The sequence below is a fragment of the Cololabis saira genome, chromosome 3, assembly GCF_033807715.1.
Source record: "Cololabis saira isolate AMF1-May2022 chromosome 3, fColSai1.1, whole genome shotgun sequence".
Classification (NCBI taxonomy): Eukaryota; Metazoa; Chordata; class Actinopteri; order Beloniformes; family Belonidae; genus Cololabis; species Cololabis saira.
Genome location: NC_084589.1, coordinates 15862063 through 15882907, shown reverse-complemented (window position 1 = coordinate 15882907; position 20845 = coordinate 15862063). Strand labels below are relative to the sequence as shown.

Here is a 20845-nt window from a genome sequence, read left to right as displayed (position 1 = left end):
TGTGTGTGTTTGTGTGTGTGTGTGTGTAGGAGGAGCCAGAGGAGCTGAGTGACGGCCCCCATCCCTCCATCGTTCCTCTGATGGAAGCTCCACCAATCACAGAAGCTGAGACTCGCGGCCCCGCCTCCAACTATATCACTGTTCACTACTCCAGGTTGTCCAGGTAAACACTTTTTCTGCAATATTCTGTAACATACCAAGGTTGTAGAGGTTGCTTTATCTTTATTCTTTGATCTCGATGATTTTTAACACATACCTTACACCACCTTTGAGATTCTGGAGGTTCTAGTTGTTTTGTTTTGATGTGAAATCCCCTCCTCTTGTGGCTCATGATCATTGTTGGTTCAGCACGGATCAGGTGCAGGTGCACAACCTCCCGCTGGGCGGCATGAAGAAGCCAAACGATTCCTCCAAAGTTGTTTACACTTTACTGCCCCGGACGCGGCACTGACCAGGAGGACACGGGTTTGTGAGGTAAAACACTTTACAGCTCTCACTGCAGTCGTGGAAAACCCAAATGGATGTGTGCTGAACTGACAAAAATGAAAGAAAAAGAGAAATGTCAACATAACAGCAGCAGGTGGTGAGAACTGAAAAAAAAAAAAAAAAAAGTATTCTCATTAAATTATGGAATCCTTTTTTCAAAATGTTTAAAAATATGCCTATTTGTGGAAAAAAATATGTAGTTTTTGAGTTACATAAAAACTTGTTATTTGTTTTCTTCCTAATTGTCCTTGTGGTGAAGAACCTCCAACACAAAAATTTGGTTTGGCCGCTAATCAAAATTTGATGTTATCATTTAATTAAACCATTAGAATGGTAAAAATGTCCAGTCAGCACAAGTCCGGTGCTCAGAAAAGAAGAGAAAAGAGAAGAAGAGAAGAAGAAAATAGAGGCCTCAGAGATTCTCTACACAAATATTTTAAAAAGGTGGTGACGGTGAAGCTGGAATTAATAAAGTCAGCGTAGAGCAAGGTAAGAAACAGTGCAGCCAACATTTACCAACCTTTTAACTTAACCTAACTGGCTAGCTCTAATGTTAACATTCATTAGCTTGTATAAAAACCTGAAGAGCAGAGAGAGGAGAGGAAGAGGGAGAAGTAAATAAGACGTTACTTACTAGTCCAGCAGGAAGATGACAAGTGTTGCTACAGCTACGGAGAGCCGTGTCAGGTCAACCAGCTAGTGTGTTTAAGTGAGCAACATCGTTTCATTCAGCTTAAATATCCGTTAATAAAATGTCGGAGGGATTTTAAACGAGTATTTTAAAGGAGCCGTCTGTAAGAAATGTCCAAAACTGGTACTGCAGTCACTTTCAAAATATTGTTGAGCGGCGTGTACCCTCCCCCTCCTCCCCCCGACCAGAGGTTGCCAGGTAGGCTGCAGAATGCAGCAGGAACGTAGGCTGCCATGGCTCTGATAATTAGAGCCGAGCTGGCAACCCGGATGCCGAAACAATACTGACTTGGTGATTGGGAGATAGGTGGAGGGTGGAGCTTCAGAAACAATACTGACTTGGTGATTGGGAGATAGGTGGAGGGTGGAGCTTCAGAAACAATACTGACTTGGTGATTGGGAGATAAGTGGAGGGTGGAGCTTCAGAAACAATACTGACTTTGTGATTGGGAGATAGGTGGAGGGTGGAGCTTCAGAAACAATACTGACTTGGTGATTGGGAGATAGGTGGAGGGTGGAGCTTCAGAAACAATACTGACTTGGTGATTGGGAGATAGGTGGAGGGTGGAGCTTCAGGCCAAAACAAAAAATGACAACATAAACATCAGTTGAGGGCTGCAACTCCTCTTTTTAAACTGGAATATCCTGGCTTGAGTGCTGTTGTCAGTGACATAAGTATTTGAAATGAACATGATTTTTAAATGTCTGTTGACATATCAGGGTCGTTTTATGATACATTTTATTATTGCTCTTACATACAGCTCCTTTAAGTCAAATAGTTATGCATTGTTGTTAGAACAAAGTTGGGCTCCTGAAAAAGTCAAATGAATTAGAAGAAATGTGGAGAGTTCATCCGTCTAAATCAACAAAGCACTGGCGATAAAGAGTTTGACTGCAGCAACAAATTTTCACAACAAAAATGTAACTTTGGCCTTCCTCTTGAACAGATACACTGAATTATAGCTGAATAATCATAATTATATACATTTCAGTTGTGCTGGTATCCATGAATTAGAATTCAAGTGAATTTGGCTGAGTTTGAGAACGGCTACACGTGTCCCAGCTCTTGCTGTTGTTATCCTTTCTACTTTCGTCACAGCTCAGCCACATGTAAACCACTGTCACGTGATCCAGTCCCCTTGCAGCCGGCTTCCTACGGCACCGGACACCACCGGAAATTACCGGAAATCACTGGAAACCAGCGAAAACTGATCACACAGACTGGTGTCTGCAGCAGCATGTGGGCCGGTCTTTCAGTCCAGCTCCTGAACTGTCTTGCATGTCTTCCATTTTCTTTCAAAGCATCCCACCACATTATTCTTCAGATGAAGTGACTCTGCTCAAAAACATCTCAAGAGGACAACATAAGGAGGAAACCCCTGTAAACATGCTCACTTTTACTTCTTCCCTCTGTAAGATGTGCTGTTTTTCTTGTCAGTTTTTGTGGATTCTATACCCTGATACATTTAACAAAGTATGTGCAGATGGCACACGCATCACTGGTTGCTACATTATCCTTTGCATCCTCCTGCACATCTGCACATCTGAAAATGTTAATCACTTGTATGAAACATCACCAAGAACGTGTGACGTGTAGAAAGGATATGAAGCATTTAAGATGAATTTTCTCTCTCTGCTGTTCTTGTTCTGCAGCTCAGAATCTAAATAATACGGCTTGGTTTTACTAAAACATCTTTGATTTTAGTTTCTTACAAACAAATAAAGCCTAACAAATAACTCTCCTCAGTATTGTTTGCATTGATATTGTTGCCCTGTTGTAATTGATCGTTAAATGTGATTAGCCTGATTGCATTTTGAGAGATGTTCCTATTCGATTTTCTATTTAATTTTATTATATAGCATCTATTACAATACAAGTTGTCTCTAGGCGCTTTCCACAGAGCCAGAACATGACGAGCAATTATTACATAAATAATGGTCAAAACTCCCCTGGTAGGAGGAAAACCTTTAAGCCAAACAGTGGCAAGAAAAACTCCCCTTTAAGAGGGAAGAAACCTTGAGCAGGACCTGGATCGTAAGGGGGGACCTCCTGCTGAAGAACAGCTGGGTAAAGGTGGAAAAGGGAGACAGGAAAGAGAGGATGAAGAACAGAGAGAGGAGAGTCAAGTCAAGTTTGTTTATATGGTACGTTTAAAATAACCTCGGTTGACCAAAGTGCTGTACTGAAACCAATTTAAAAATACCCAAATGAACCACAGAATAGCAAATATATCTAATAAAACTAAAATTAAAGCAGAACAAGCAACATCTATTAAAATTGTAAGGACAACAGTATTAAATATATACAGTATAAACAAAAAGCTATCCTGCTCAGGTTGCATGAAAGGCAGTGCAAAAAGGTGTGTTTTTGAGAGTGATTTAAAATGATCAGTGGTCGGGCAGATCTGATACTAAAAGGGAGGCCACAACAGCAACAGAAAAAGCTCTGTCGCCTCTGCTTTTGAGTTTAGATCTGGGAACTGTCAAGAGCAGCTTATTATTTGATTTCAGAGCTCTGACAGGATCATGAAAGTTTAAAAGCTCAAATAAATAAGGTGGTGCTATGCCGTTCAGACTCCTAAAAACAAGCAATAACATCTTAAACTGGATCCTGCAATGGACAGGAAGCCAGTGAAGGGTAGCCAGCGCTCTCACAGTCAGCTGCAGCATTCTGGGCAGTTTGTTACCGACGGAGCAACAACTGATCCATCCCAGAGTGGAGAGAGTTGCAGTAATCCAGTCGACAGGTAACAATAGCATGAATAGCTCTCAACGGGGCTGTAAAAGGAAGGGAGGCTTTTACCTTACTTGAAAGTCACAGATAATTAAAGCTAGCTGTATGTGCAAATCACCAGCGAAACGATGAAAACCAAAAAAAATGGAGCCCAAAGGAAGGACATACAGAATTAAAAGAATTGACCCCAGCTGGACAACTAAGAATTATATCTACATATGACTGATACTTAGTTGGTGTATTACAGAGAGGACTACATTAAAAGGTGCAGACAGCAGACACTGAGGTGGTCAGAGGGAGGACTGCAGGTCAGGATGCAGCTCTGGAAGCTCTGGCCTGCAAACATATACAGAAGAGAAAAAGAGGGGGCAAACCAGCACAACAAACTACAAGGACAATGGAGAACATTTATGGTGATGGATACTTTCTAATTAATAACTGTGTATTGAGCTGAAGAAAGGAAATAGAGGGGGTGAGGGGCATCGCTCCGTGGATCATGTTGGTGTCCACCTGTAGCGTAGGTCTATGGCAACAAATCTATGAGTTATGTTTAAGACCAGCTGCTCTAGTCTTGTCCTATAGACGCAGCTATGACTACTGGCCCTAACACACTACAGTTTACACTAACTATACTAAACAGAAATGTTTTAAGTTTGGTTTTAAAGGTGGAGGTGGTGTCAGCCTCCTTAACCCAAACTGGAAGTTGGTTCCATAGTAATGGTGTCTGATAGCAGAACGCCCGTCCTCCAAATCTACATTTGGATACTCTAGGAACTACGAGTAAACCTGCACCCTGAGAGCAGAGGGCTCTGTTAGGAACATAAGTTCTTGCAAATATCGTGGAGCTAGGCCGTTTAGGGCTTTATAGGCAAGTAACAGAATTTGGATTTGGATTGTAAATGTAGCCTATGCCAGTGCAGTGAGGCTAACACAGGAGAGACGTGATCTCTCTTGCTGATTCCTGTCAGCACCTGCGCTGTTGCATTTTGGATCAGCCGGAGGACATTCAGAGAATTACTTGGACATTCTGCTAATAATAAATTACAGTAATCTAGAGTAAAAGTTACAAATGCGTGAATTAGTTTTCAGCATCACTCTGAGAGAGCATGCTCCAAATCTTGAGTCTTATGTTAGCAACACTCAATAATCTTTTTGGCTCAATCAGCTAGTTCTGACCCTCTGGTTATGAATGTCTATTGTACTTTTATTTTTACATAATAGCATGTATTTTGAGAATTTCCACAATAAGTCAATAGGTCGGTTCAAGAAGTCATTGCCACACTGAGGGTGAGGTAATTTCCCCCCTTACACCAGAGACATGATATTACAAAATGAGTGGAAATAAAACAAAGTTTCACTTTAGACGTTTGGCAACGAAAAATGCAGAACACCAATCGCAACAGTTAGTGGGGAAATTTACCTTAAGGTTAGACAAGATTGAATATTTATTATATAGTCTTTGATGACTGTAAAGTCTAAACGTTGTTTGCAAATCATTCAGGTTGTTCTCAAGTTTTTGTTACCTAAGCACTATATATACTAAAGTACTAAAGCAATGACTGAAGTTTGATTTTTGTGCCTTCAAAGAACCTAAAAGACCCAGATCCTTCACATGTGGACACATGAACATAAGACAGAGTTAAATTATTGGACATTTATCAGGGATCAACACATTAAACAAATTAAAAAAAGATATTTCAGGAGCAAATCTTTAAAAATTGCAACTTCTATCAGTGCAGCTATCAAGCGGTGCTGAGTTTAATCTTGCATGGTTTTTCTGCGCAGCCCAGTACCTCCACCCAGTGGACAAGGAGAGAGTATGTTGACCTTTTAAATAAAATTAGGGTTCAGATGAGTGAAAACAGAGATAATTGCAGGGCGTGACCATGATGGTCTGTCAGCTGATTCATGTTTAACATGTCTTTTTTATTGACTAATCTGACAAACTGTGGCACTTATAGACGTCCCACAGTGAATCTGAGATGTGCTGCATCAAATAAATAAACTATTAGCCTCAAACCACTGCACATGCACGTGCAGATTTGCATGGCCACAACAGTTTGCTGCTCATTACTAAACGTAGTATGCTGTGTCTCAACAAGGTGGTGAGTGATGAAGAGATCCGCTGTCTCACTCCAGTTCCCCAACTTAGCGTTTATGCTGCTCTGACATTCAAAAAGACAAGATTTGAAGTAATCAGCCCCCAAAGTAGGTGGCAATATCATAAGAGGAAGCAGAGTTGGGTTTGACTTTTCACTTCTGCTTTTTTCACAGACCAATAATCACCTCAAGGAATGTACAGAGTCAGTATGCTTGAGTTGGGAGTTTTTACTTTCATTCACGGATGAACGCTTCTTTGTTTTTTCTTTTTGACCTCCAAAAAAAGAACAAAAAATATAATTCTTAATTTCTCAAGCTCATATGCTGTAGCCCAGTGTCATGATGTCCTAGGCTGATTTTACAACCATGGACAGGTGGATCCAGATTGTTTTGATAATCACACCAGGTAAGATAACTATTTATCTTATAATGTGCAATAAGTTCTATAACATCTGACCCTGACGGTGACTACAGCTGTTTTATTTTCATCCGAAGGTGTCTGGAGTGGGAACTGGGGGGTGAAGTTTGAAAGCCAGTGTGCTTTAAGAGGGACATCAGTTATTTTAAAGTGCCAGTACGACTATCCCTATTTTCAATGGGTCACTTCAGTTAGTTGGTCTAAAGGCGTATACACATCTGGAAGTTGGAGACGGATTTCCCTAAACGAACTTCCTTCACCCCCACACTATAAATACATTGGCAACAAATGGCATGACTGCAGTCTTCAGGTCAACAATGTACAATCTGCTGATGAAGGAAGGTATTATTTCAGTTTCGTAACATCACTCAACAGATGGAAAAGTAAAGGATATGCTCATTTGTCTGTGAAAGGTAATGAAAATAAAAAACAATTCATTAAGTAAAATTATTGTCGTGAAGACTGATTTGGTAGTTTCCCCTATCAGAGCTAACAGCTGTTGTGGAGCCAAACGCTGTGACAGAGGGAGACACCGTCCGCCTGAACTGTGAGTCAGGTTGTCCTGAACCAGCACAGATTGTGTGGAGGAGAGATGGACAACGCGTTTCAAATTCAGTCTTCAAGGCCAGGAGAGAGGATGCTGGGAGGTACTACTGTGCCGTGTTTGGTCAAGAGACGAGCAGATCTGCCATTGTGACCCTAAATGTTTACTGTGAGTATATGAAATGACATCAGTTTTGAAATCACATTTTACTACAGACTGCTCAGTTTTATTTGAGTTGTTACTCATCATCACTGTGAGCCGTCATACGCATTACTGTGTAAGCTCATGACTTTTCCTGTTATTTCTTCTTTTTTAATGTTAATGAGACCAAAGGTCACTACTCCCCTCTATCTGCATTAACTTGTACAAAAAAAAGGTGATTCACTGGTTGACTTCACTCAATGACAACCGTCATCTTGTTTCATATAAAAACTTTACTGTTTTCAAAGATTTGACAATAGACCAACAGTTATATTTTTCAGTTCAGTTACATTTTCTTAAACGAGGGTTACAAGGGAGGGAGAAGGGAGACATTTGTATGTGAAGAAGAAGAAGTTCGAGAAGTTCAACCATAAATAGATCGGGAGTTCCCTTTTATATTTATGAAAATGAAATTATGCAATAATCCAACAGCAGAAATGGTCCTGTTTGTTTTTTGGGACTGTTGTGCACTCTGATAAACAGTTAAAGTCCAAACTTTTAGCTCTCAGGAATATTTGCACAAAATACTGACCAGTAATTGCTTTCATTGTTCAAACTTGTTAAACAATGGTGAAACCTCTATTTGGTTCCATTTTGAATGTACAATAAATATTCTTCTCCTTAGTTTTCTTAATATAAATTGTAGTGAAAATTGAGACGATCAAAATGATTTGCCCCCTCATTATTTTTTATTTCAAACCCTCACCTTAGCAACCAGTTAGCATCAGGACACGTCAACACTTTTTTGTCAAGGAGTTGTCTGAAAAGATGAGCTGGCTTCTTCTGGACTTGAAGTCTGTCGTGAGGACTCTTCATCATGGTGGACTTCAAGTTCCTTGTCCATGAAGAGCTCACGCAGCAGCACTTTAAAGCTAGATTGAAGTTTGTCCCTGAACATCTGAAACATGAAGATGAGATTTGAAAAGCCTGTGATTTAGTCTGATGATACACTTGGATGCTGCTGTTGTTTGGCGAACAGCTCACCCTCTGAAACATGGTGATGGGAGCAGAATGATGTACGGCTACTTCAAGCACATTGGGATCTGGATCGGATACATGGAATCATGAAAAGAGGAGATTATGTTGATATTCTGAGGAAACGTGTAAAGAGAAATCTACTGCCAGTCTTGCTTTGGGTCACCACTTGGTCTTTCCACAAGACACTGACTGAAAACACGCATTTAAATGAATCCGAAAACGTTTTAAAGACACCAAAACAAAGGCCGTGGAGTGACAATGTCTAAGCCCTGACAGTCCTACTGAATCTGAGACTTTGAGGTTAACATTCAGGGTGGGAAACTACATAATATGGATGAGCTGGAACCATTTGCCAAGAAATAATGAGCTAACATCCTTCCAAATAATTAAGAATTACCATAAGAGATTTTTTCCAGTCGCAAGTCACAAAGGCTATGGATTATTAGTTGTAAAAGGGATGGTCATTTTGGACTTGGCATTCATTTGCTACGTTAACGTACCAGTCATAGTCCCTACATGTGGGTATACCACATCTGTGCCACATGCCCCCGTGTGGTCAGCAGCGGTATTGCTGCACACAGTGGCTTTAATGTAAAGATTATCTTTGTTCCTTTGGAACCAAATCAACTATAAAGAGTCATTTTCACAGATTTACCCATACTTAATATGATTGTGATTATAGAAAATAAACCTGTATCTTGTGAAGAAACATAAACCAAGACACAAATACTTGATAAACTGTGATAAAAATAGCAGACAAGTATAGAAATATATCATTTATATTTGCTTCATGTAGCAAAACACTTTATGAGTCATTTCAACATTGTCACAGCTCCCAATCCTTCCTCCAACAGATGCTCCCAAGCAAGTAACATTGTCAGTGAGTCCATCATCAAACATCATCAAAGGAGGATCAGTGACTGTCTCCTGCAGCAGTGAGGCAAACCCTCCTGTGAAACCGAATGGATACAGTCTATACAAAGATGGCCAGTTGATGGGTTTTGGGCAGAGTCGTGTCATCTCTGATGTGGAGCCCAGCAACAGCGGCTGGTACCAGTGCCAGGCCTGGAACAACATCACCTGGAGAGGCAACGACCACATTGACTCGCCAGGTGTTCATCTTGATGTCCAGTGTGAGTAGAAAAAAAAAAGAGGTATTTTCTCAGATATCTGTATTTTGAAGCAGGTGAAGCAGTTAACTTTTTCATAAGAGGGATTTACAGAGGCCCCGTGAGTGGACTGATCATAATATGATCGTAGCACAACCAGATGTAAGCAGATTCTTGCTGGTCATCATACTTGTTAACTCTGATAGTTTTTGTCCTTTTCTTTTCTACAGACCCTCCATTGAACATTTCAGTTTCAGTGGAGCCAGACTACATTACTAAGGGCAGTAGTGTTAATCTGACCTGCAGCGGTGCAGCAAACCCTGCAGCAGACAACCACACCTGGTTCAAGTGGACAGAGTCCCTGGGCTCCAGCTCGCTGGTCCAGGTGGGCTCAGGACCGGTGCTGACTCTCCCTTCTGTAGAGGAAACTCACACCGGTCTGTACCTTTGCTATGTGAGGAACCGTCTGGGAGAAAACAACTCAACGGTGATGATGCTGGTCCAGGATAACCAGCAAGGTTTGTGGCGCCTATTTTAGTTATTATAACTGTTAGACAGTCTGATCTCTGTCTTCATATCTAGGGAAGAAGGGATACATTGACTTATTTTGGATTGGATGTAACTTGAACCTTTAATGGTCTGAGATGATTCTGTTTCCCATCAGGCATCCCGCTCCTACCAGTCTTGGCTGGAACTGGAGTCTCTCTTTTTGTGATGTTGGTCATCGCGCTGCTTCTCTTCTGGTGAGTCAGTAAATGAGCGTGAGCGTGACTGAACCATTCCTCTTCTTTTTACTGTCACTCATAGTCTTACACACTACAATGATTATGATTTCATTGGGTCTGCCTCTGTTGTAATCTTTTTTTTTTCCATTACTTTTTGCCGCATTTCAATTAAAGCTGTCATGAATAACAGCATGCCCACTGTGTCGTGTTAAGTTTACACTCAGCTGACTTATCCAGTTATTTTCACATGGAAAGTCATGAACGGTTCAAACAAGTCAAGTTATTTTATAGTTAAAATGTCAGAAAAGAGCTGAAGGCTTCAGTCGACGCCTAAAAATGCAGTGTTATCAGCAAAACGAAAGTTACGCCTGTAACTACGGTTCTATGAGTCCCGGATGACCGCCAGGCGGTGCTGTAAGCACTGGATATCTTCCCTCGCGCATGCGCATGTCGAGTACAATACCAACAATGTCACGTCACCCGTGACCCCTGCATGACCCCCGGAAGGGTATATCTTCCGGCGTCAGCATGGGATCTTCTCCTAGAATCTTCTCGCGAGAGCACGAGGATTCGGAGTGACCGGCAGGCCTGGCGGTCATCCGGGACTCATAGAACCGTAGTTACAGGCGTAACTTTCGTTCTATTTCGTCCCTACTGACCGCCAGGCGGTGCTGTAAGCACTGGATGACGAATACCAACAATGTCACGTAGGATCCCGGTCACATACCTCACTGACCAGGGGCAGAAGGACCCGGGGGTAGAACCACGCCCAATGGTTGGGAGTGGCGACATTGATCCGGTAAAACCTGGAGAACGTGTCTGGCGACGTCCATGAAGTCGCGGTGCAGATGTCCTCCAGAGGCACCCCCTGCAGGGCAGCCAAGAAGCTGCAACGCTTCTGGTCGAGTGGCACCTCACCCCCACTGGTAAGGGGCGGCCACTGGCCCTGAGGGTGCGCTCGACGGTGTCCAACACCCAGTGGGACGGCGCTGTCCAGAAACAGCACGCCCCCTGTTGGGGCCACCATGGCAGAGAACAAGCTGCTCCGACCGTCGCACAGGCGCGGTAGCATAAGCAGCAAGGGCCCGTACGGGGACAAAGGGCTTGGCCCACTCTCTGCAGGACCTAGGGCAGGAACGCCACGTTCGGCCACAACGTAGCCCCTGAGCTGACTGACAGGGCACGTAACTCATCGACTCGCCGATGTCATGGCGAGGAGAAAAGCTATCTCCATAGAGAGCCACTTCAGGCCCACCCGGGCCAAGGGCCCAAAGGGTGGAGAAGAGAGGGCACCTAGCACCATGGGCAGGTCCCACACCGCTCGGGGGTTTATATTCATGTTTATGTTCTGGTTCTCTGGAAAGCGTCTAGAGACAACATCTGTTGTATTAGACGCTATATAAATAAAATCGAATGGAATCGAAAACTGGGGCCTTTGGGCTCCTCGGGGGGGGGCAGCCTCAGAGCCCCCCTGAGAAAGAGAAACCAGCCGGTGGCACTCTCAACCAGGGCATGTTGCGATGAAATGACCGCCACATACACCCTTAAAGTGGACTGAGCACGGCCACCATCCAGGAGGGACCGAAAGGAACCCCAGGATCGTGGCCACGGGGCAAAGAACAGGGTCCTCTGCCCCGTCTGCACACCAGGCAGAGAATCTCCCCCACTCGCACTCATACCAGAGGCGGGTGGGAGGCACATGGGCATTCGAGATGCCAGCCCTGACGGGTTCAGGACAGCTTGACAACAATGGGTCGGGCGCCGCAGCGGCCAGACTCAGAGCCAAAAACGACGGGGTCGGGGTGCAAAACCTGAATCCCTGGCTGGAAAAGACGGTCCCTCTGGGGGGCGTCATGTTGTGTCGCAGCAGAGCCTCCGCAGCAGTGGAAACTATGTTTCCCCGGTCGGAAGGGGGCCACCAAGAGGAGCCCGTGAGCCCTCTGGAGGACCCTCTGCAAAGGCGGCTTGCGCCGGGAGAGGAAGTCCGTCACCCGGTTCCTGTCTCCAGGCAGGAACATCGCCCGAAGGCCGGGCAGGCGAGGAGCTGTCCACGCTAGGAGGCCCCGGGACACCTGCAGCAGCTGTGCAGAGTCGGGGCCCCCTCTGGTGGCCGATCAAGGAACAGTGGACACACTGTCCGACCGACCCGGCACGTGCCTCCCCCACAGGAGTTGCAAAAAATGTTAGTGTGAAGTGCAGAGCCCAGAGCTCCAGCACGTTGATGTGGCGCGTGCAGACCCGGGAGGACTACTGATGACAGCCTCCCGGCAGGGAGGGTAAAGCGCCTAAGGGCACACCCCTCAGCCGGAATGTCCCGCCTTTCCAGGGTGCAAGGGTATAGACACACACCCGCGAAACCCTGACCAGCCTGCGCCCGTGCCTCTTGGCATCCAGGCGAGGCTGTCCAGCCACATTGCAGGGGGCGTAGCGACAGCAGGCCCAAAGGTATAAGAGGGGCAAGGGTTGCCATCACGCACCTGGTGAAAAAAATCCTCGGTGACAGGGAGAGCCCGCACAGGAGCACCCTGAACCGACAACGGTGGCCCCGGTAGGCGAACCCCCGGAACTACCGGTGACGTGCCGCGACCGGTACGTGAAACAAGCGCCCTGTAGGTCCACAGTTGCAAACCACTTCCTCCTGACCAACGCAGAGCATCTGCTGTGGTCAAGCCTCCGGAAGGGCAGGACCTTCATGTATTCGTCGAGGTCCCTCAAGTCCAAGATGGGACGACGTCCGTCGTCCCTCTTGCTGACGAGAAAGTAGCTCAAGTAGAACCCCCAGGCCGCGGCGGGGGGTCCACCGGCATGATGGCGCTCTTGGCCAGTAGGGCGGGCAACACCTGAGCCCGAGCCGGAATGTTTGCCGGGTCTCTGACGATGGTCATCTCAACCCGGCCGGAGATAGGAGGCCGGTGTCGGAACTGCAATACGTACCCCTGGGCTAGGGTGGAAACCACCCGGGCCCCAATGAGCAGGCAGCCCAGTAACCGAGCTGCTGCCGGAAAAGTAGCTGACGACCGGCTCCGTGGCCGTAGCGCCGTCTCCCCCGGGCTCCGGACGTCCCGGGGGGGCGACGGTCGGGATCAACGCCCCGACGCTGGTGGGACAGTCCGCGCACAGGGGGGCGAGGCCCGGGGGCCGGTGAAGGGCCTCCCGGTGTACAGGAAGCGGCCGCACCCCTGTGAAGGTACACCAGCCGCTGCCTGGTCTCATCAGCCAGGGCGGTGCGGTTCAGAGCTTCCAGGGCAGTCGCCCCAAACAGCTCCCCCGGTTCTGCCGGTGCCTGACGAAGAACCCTACGAGCAGTCTCCGTCAGGGGTGACTGCGCCAGTCAGACATGCGCGTGTGCACCAGGGTGGACAACAGCCGCCCCAGTTCCCTCGTTTGGGAGGCAAAAAACCTGTAGGGATATGTCACACATGTCCTGTGTGGAATCATTCACCTGTGCATCCTGCAGGGAGGTGGAGAGAGCCAGTAGCAGATAAAAAAGGGTGTACCCCAGCCGGCCGATGCGTGCCGCTGTTTCATAAGCCTTACAAATATGCCCATCAGTAACCCTACTCTGGGTAGAGGGGCACTTGGGATCTGGCTTCAGAGCCTCATCAGGAGCCACTAACAGTGCTGCAATGGAGGGCTCGATGGGGGGGGCATGTGGTGGAGACCAGCCACAGCAGCGTCCTCCATCGCCGTCAGAGCACGGTCATCAGCCGGCTGTGACATCTCTCCAGCATGAGTGCAGCTCCCTCAAAAAAATCCGACGAAGACGGAATGTGAATTCCACCGGAGAAGGATTGCGCCTGTGGAAGGCGCTAGAGGCCACCTCCGCACGTGGTGCATTCGGCTGCAAGTGTGCCAGGGCAGTGCGGATAACGCTCTGCACGGAGGAACAAACCGTCCCCTCCCGAGAGCTCTGGGCAGATGAGTGCGAGGAGAACCCCGAGCGCTGTGAGGCCGGGTCCCCTGATGACACATTGAAGTGGCTCGCCGAGGCTGCAATGGATATGGCGTCCTCCGGCAGCGGCGGTGGCGACCCCAGAGCAAACTCTGGCATGGCAGGTTCCACCTGGCCAGTACCAGGTTGCAGATTGAGGAGGGGCGCCTTCATCTGCTCCATGTCGGCAGCCAAGCGATCTACCTTCGAGGAGAGCTGGCTCGTCATCCGCCGTCGTTTGGGGGCCCACCACTCTCTTTGCCGATCGCGTCAGAGAAGACCCCGGCTGAGATGAGGGGAGGCTGGCCAACGGCCCCGCTGCTCAGGGCCGAGGCACGACACACAGAGGTCCTGGTCATCCGCAGGGTCCAGGGCGGCCATGCACCCTGGGCATGAACGCTCCATCACAGCGACCGGTGGGAGAGGGAGCGGACACGCTGCCGTCGCCACGGATGTGCTGGCAGGAGAGAGGAGCGGACACGCTGCCGTTCACACGAATGTGTCGGTGGGAGCGGTCACGCTGCCGTCACCACGGATGTGCCGGTGGGAGAGGGGAGCGGACGCGCTGCAGTCACCACGTAGGTGTCGGTGGGAGAGGGGAGCGGAAACGCTGCCGTCACCACAGCGAGCACGCTGCCGTCACCACCAATATGCCGGTGGGAGAGGGGAGCGGCCACGCTACCGTCAGCACGGATGTGTCAGTGGGAGAGGGAGCGGACACGCTGCCGTCACCACGGATGTGCTGGTAGGAGAGACGAGCGGACACGCTGCCGTCCACACGAATGTGTCGGTGGGAGCGGTCACGCTGCCGTCCACACGAATGTGTCGGTGGGAGAGGGGAGCGGTCACGCTGCCGTCACCACGGATGTGCCGGTGGGAGAGGGAGCGGACGAGCCGCCATCACCACGTAGGTGTCGGTGGGAGAGGGGAGCGGAAACGCTGCCGTCACCACAGCGAGCACGCTGCCATCACCGCCAATGTGCCGGCGGGAGAGGGGAGGGCCACGCTACCGCCAATACGGATGTGTCAGTGGGAGAGGGGAGCGGAAACGCTACCGTCACCACAGCGAGCACGCTGCCGTCACCACCAATATGCCGGTGGGAGAGGGGAGCGGCCACGCTACCGTCAGCACGGATGTGTCAGTGGGAGAGGGAGCGGACACGCTGCCGTCACCACGGATGTGCTGGTAGGAGAGACGAGCGGACACGCTGCCGTCCACACGAATGTGTCGGTGGGAGCGGTCACGCTGCCGTCCACACGAATGTGTCGGTGGGAGAGGGGAGCGGTCACGCTGCCGTCACCACGGATGTGCCGGTGGGAGAGGGAGCGGACGAGCCGCCATCACCACGTAGGTGTCAGTGGGAGAGGGGAGCGGAAACGCTGCCGTCACCACAGCGAGCACGCTGCCGTCACCGCCAATATACAGGCGGGAGAGGGGAGGGCCACGCTACCGTCAACACAGGTGTGTCAGTGGGAGAGGGGAGCGGAAACGCTGCCGTCACCACAGCGAGCACGCTGCCGTCACCGCCAATATGCAGGCGGGAGAGGGGAGGGCCACGCTGCCGTCACCACGGCTATGAGAAAAGGCGAAAATAGGCGTCTTTACTCAAAAAGAAGAGAACAATCCTCTCTCGTTTCTTTCCTTTTTTTTTTTTTTTTTCAAAAGAAAAAAATAATCTGCAAGGAAAAAATAATGTCACATCAATAAAGTGGGAGAGGGAGCGAAACGCTGCCGTCACCACAAATGAGCCGGTGGGAGAGGGGCGTGGCCTTCACCACGGCTGTAAGAAAGACCAAAAAAGGTGTTTGTATTGTTTTTTCAAAAGAACAAAATAATCCTTTTCTGTCTTCTTTTTTTCCTTTTTTTTTTTTTTTTTCAAAAGAAAAAAATAATCTGCAAGGAAAAAATAATGTTGTCACATTAATAAGTGGGGAGAGGAAGCAAAACGCTGACTCCCTGCGCAGATTGTGATCAGGTGTCAGGCGCAGCTTGACAGCTTACCTTCTGTCAGCTGGGCAGGGGGGCGGGGCGGGGAGACGCCGCCGCCGCCGCAACGAACACCAATAAATACCGCGTGGCCACAGCCTCTCGGAGGACGACAGAGATCGTTACTCCTACCTTACGGCACGAAGCTGCACAGAGGCCGGCGGTTTTAGGGAGGAAAGGAAGAAGCTTTCAACCAGCCTTCTATTTCCGTCCTGTACTTCAGACGCGCGATGCGAGAAGAATAAAGGAGAAGATCCCATGCTGACGCCGGAAGATATACCCTTCCGGGGGTCATGCAGGGGTCACGGGTGACGTGACATTGTTGGTATTGTACTCGACATGCGCATGCGCGAGGGAAGATATCCAGTGCTTACAGCACCGCCTGGCGGTCAGTAGGGACGAAATAGAACTGTGTGTATTCAAAAAGGTCAAAAACGTGCCTACACTTTCACAACTGTACATATTTCTATTCTTTGAATTCTAACACGCCTAATGTTCACTCTCATTTTTAGCCATGATTGGATGGTTAAAGTTACCTCTTAAATTCAAAGTAAAGGACCTTGCAGTTGTAAAATTAGACTTTGAAAAGGGCATCAGTTTAGAGCGTCAATGGTATGGGAGGACTGACGGGCCCTGCTTAATCTGAAACTAGTCAGGGCACCCAGTAGATCATACAGCCTTTCAGAGAGGTGATTAGGAAGGAGACACAGATACACAAATGGAGCAAGGTGGACCTTTTTCAAACAGCTTTCGGAAGCCTAGAGTGATACATGAGCTAATTATTGCGTTTTGCTGTAAATATAAAATATATTTAGCCAAACAGCTGCGTAATACGAAAAGAAAAGTAGGAAAAACCCCCACAGTTCCGGGGGAAGTGAGTTTTCTGCTCTGTAATCAGGTGAAGACAGAACCTCAAACAGCTTGAGGAGGATCTGAGCAGACGCCATGTTGCTTGTTACCTAATTTGGCGGGGAAAAATACAGTATACGTTAATTGAAAATCCATGTGTCATGAACCACGGTTTATGCTGGTGTATAATAACTTCCCAAAAGTGAAGTATTCCCAGTTTATTTATTTATTTAGTTAAAGATTTATTGCTTTTTTGTCTGTTTGTTTTCAGGAAGAAACAGAAGGCTGCAAACAAAAAAGTGAGTGAAAGGTTTTAATTTAAACAGTTGAAGTGTGTATGTTCTTTGAACATACACATATGTGAAGAAGGATCCATGAGGACTGTCTTTGTCCTCTCTCCAGGAGACTGTGCTCGACCGGAGGCCCATTTCCACAGAAACTAGCACTGTAAACCCCCCTGAAACCGTTTACGACAACATTGTCTCGTTTCCGTCCTCCACACCACCTGTCTCTGCCATATCAGCTTCACAGGGGAACTTCTACCCTAAGGTAAATGGTCTCCACAAGCAGGATCTTTAAAATTAAAACGTCCACTTGCAGGAAAAGATATCAGATTTTTTTTTCTCTCTCAGGCTCCTGCATCAAACCAGGATGAGGTCACTTACTCCACAGTGAGATTCCTACCCAGAAAGCCAAGTGCTCCACGCCGCAAAAACAACAGCCACCAGTCACATGACTCCCGGTAAGGTCGCATTCAAGAAATTTTATGATATAACAGTCAAATAACCATGTTAAAAAAACAGTGTAGACAGAATATATAAGTAATATAATTAAAGCACTTCATTTTCATAATGAAAGTTTGAAACTTTATTTTGTTATTGTTTCATGTTTGTTGTTTTTCAGAGTGAGAAAAAGAAGACTTTTCCAGAAAACTCACATTTTTACAATGCTTTTTCAAGCAAAGCTTTATGTCTCAGTGGGTTAAGTTCAGTTTAGGCTGGTCTAGATATCAACTTAAGATTATAAATGCACACGTGTACACGCATACTTACACACTCTAATTGTCAAATTGAAAAGTAAGATATCCTGTTCCTCTCTTTGCCCTCATTCTGTAGTCTTCCATTATATGTGTCTGTCCCATGTTGTTTGTCTACCCTTCTTGTAATAGTCCACCACTTACATCACAACCCACCACACTGCACACACTGCACCCATCACTGTCTGGTCTCTTCCTCTGACCTATCCTTTCATGTTTCACATCGGTGCTTTAAGTCTCTTGCTCCGATTCTGATTAAAAGATCAAACTGGTCTTTTAAAGTTATTCTATGCAACTTCTGAGAGCTAGCAAGATTTGAAAGTGGCGCCTCCTCTAAGCCCCGCCCCCCCTGCCCCCACCCACGAGCGCTCCGTCCAAAGCCTCGCCCCCACAAACGCGCATACGATTATTAAACATTTTGGACAGCACATTTACAGCAAAACTACCCCATGTCTCATTCACCTGTAAGCGAGGCCGGTTTTAGGGGGGGCAGGGGGGGGCTGTGCCCACCCAAACGTGCATCCTGCCCACCGGCGTCTCCATCCCGGAGAGCGCCGGCACGGCTGGCGGAGCGCTGCCGTGCACCGGCGCTCTCCGCTCTCTCTGTGATGGAGACGCCTACATCCCCACGCACCCCCATACAGCTTCCGAGCCGGAGCTGCTGCGGCTCTTCACGGCTGCGGCGGGTCTTCGTGTCCCCGCGGGCTGCTGCTGCAGGAGCTGCTGCTGGGCAGAGAGTCCTGCAGCAGCAGCCCGGACGGCTAACGGCTCTGCTCCCCGCTCTCACACACACAGCGGGACCAACCCGCTCTGGAAATAACTACTGGGCTCCGTGGCAGAGGGGAGGGAGGGGGGTTACACTGGGACACTGTGAGCCCAGGAGGACCCGTGGGAAGTGGACACGGGGGGGGGGGGGGGGGGGGGCGGGGGTGGGGTGGTGGCTGGAAGCGAGTGCGCGCATGGGACAGGGCGGGGGGGCGTGGTTTAAAATGAAGGCATCTGATTGGTTCTTTCCCTTCCTGGACCTGGACCAATCCGTATCATTCGGACCGAATGGGCGGGGCTTAGAGGTGCCTCTTTCAAAATTCTTGCTAGCTCTTCCACATCAGGGAGAATGCCTTTAAGTATTTTTGATCAAGCTGTCAAAGAGGACTAGTTGAGGACACATACACTTTCACCCACACCTACACACAAGAAAAGTGACATCTGCTGCAAGATTAGAGTGCATGTATATACTGGCAGTAAGCATAACCATTGACATATATACAGATAATTGTTAAAAAACTAAAATAATTGGATGGAAACTTTGAAAAACAATCAAAAGTGCAAGAAATATTACTACATTTGTATATCATAATTGACAGTCCGTCCAATACTGCTATCAGCATGTTATGATTCGCTTAACCCCAGGAAAAAATTAAATAAATAACTGTTAAAGGAGCTTGAGGGAGGATTGAAGCAGGATTTATGAAAAAAATTTATATACGTTTTAAGTTTTCTAGTAATAATGTCAGATGAAGCGTTCCAAATCAAAAAGAATGATCCTCTAGCGTATCTCTCCGTTGCCTTGAACAGGCTGTGTGCTGCAAAATGTGCTGCAATTCGGTCCCGAATTTCCCGCGCTGTCCTGCGGATGTGACGTCACATGACGCTGCATGCATGTTCTCCCTGTTCTCCCGTGCCGGCTTCACTGTTGGCTGCAGTACCCCCAACGGCCGTCGTGGTGAAGGGTGGCGCTAGAGAGTCTCATTTCTTAAAAGGAGCCTCATGCTCCTTTAATGTAGGGGCAAGGCTTTGATTAAGTTTTGTTTTGTTTTTTATTGAACGTATTTATAACATATTTTTCTCTTCAGGTTTAAATCGGATAATCATGAAACCTCTGTGATCTACGCCACAGTGGCTCCAACCAGATGAGGTTCCTCACCTTGTCATGTGACATCTTCCTCTTAGGATTCTTTTTTAATAGTCATTACTTTTCTGCACACACCTCTTCAAGGTTGTGGGAGGTACAACATGGACATGTCACTGGTCTGTCACAGCAATAAAGTGATTCAAGTGGCTTAAGTAATACATTTAGATCTGAATGAAAAAGCTGTGTGTGTGTGTGAGGGGGTTACAAGTGTTGAAAAGTTCAAAACATCTGTGTTATGTTTTGTATTTTTTTTTTATTATTTACCAATTTATTTTTAAATAATTTACGTTGTAAATAATTTAGAGTACTGCTACATAATATATACATAATATTTCAGTGAACATTTTCTGCACAATGAAACGACTGATGGAAAAACATTCTGAAACAGGACGTTTATATTTATTCATCTCTGTTGTGTCTTGGACATAACAGCATTGCACTATACTCTTGGCTGAAAATGTATAGAAAATAAATACATTTTTTACCCAGTCACAAGTTGTCACAAGTTCTTTTTATTTTCATGAAGCAATTTACATTTTACAGCGTGTATTTGCCATGTACACATAAGAGCTATAAAACATTCATTAATTAAATTGCTGGGTGTGTGGTGTGGTTCTTCAGAATGACTTTATATAAATAATTCAGTCTTTGAATCTCTTATAACTGAACAAACTTCTTCAAACTGCCTCACGTAGTGTTTAGTGGAGAGTTATTGATCCGCTGCTTCCAGAAAGAACTGAACATTTATGTGGCAGGAAGCTTGTTGTGTTCACATCCAGGTTTATTTAAGAACAACAAACACATTTATTTAATGTTCATTCATACTTTTTAATACCATGCTGTGCCTTTGGTGTCGTGATATCTTCTTTTACGTTTCTTAACAGTAAAAAACTGTTAGGATGTACTGATATAATGTATGATAAAAGACATGTGAAGCAGTGCAGCAGCCTCTTTGTGGCTAGGTCTCACTGCAGTCTAAACTTCACAACAAACCAAATTTAGCATTCAGGTGGAATGTGTTCTCACGATCTGACAAATACTCTCCTTAAAGGAAATCCAACTTCAGCTAAATAATACCTCATATGTTACACTTATGTAAAAGTTCCACCAAAATACAAAAGCAGCATGTCTAAAACAAAGTACAC

General features: G+C 46.8%; 1 protein-coding gene and 1 long non-coding RNA gene across 2 annotated transcripts; both read left to right on the top strand.

Annotated features, from left to right (window-relative positions):
* The first annotated feature begins 28 nt into the window (after positions 1-28).
* Positions 29-2845, top strand: LOC133440905 (uncharacterized). Its single transcript, XR_009782376.1, has 3 exons — positions 29-163; positions 349-474; positions 2276-2845. It is a non-coding gene; the product is annotated as an uncharacterized LOC133440905 (long non-coding RNA).
* Positions 2846-6201: 3356 nt separating this feature from the next.
* LOC133440595 (B-cell receptor CD22-like) lies at positions 6202-9798 on the top strand. The gene is made up of 5 exons (XM_061717913.1): positions 6202-6416; positions 6506-6841; positions 6916-7140; positions 9006-9284; positions 9491-9798. The coding sequence occupies exons 1-5, from the start codon at positions 6377-6379 to the stop codon at positions 9796-9798; spliced, it is 1188 nt and encodes a 395-aa protein (XP_061573897.1). The 5' UTR covers positions 6202-6376.
* The last annotated feature ends 11047 nt before the right edge of the window (positions 9799-20845 follow it).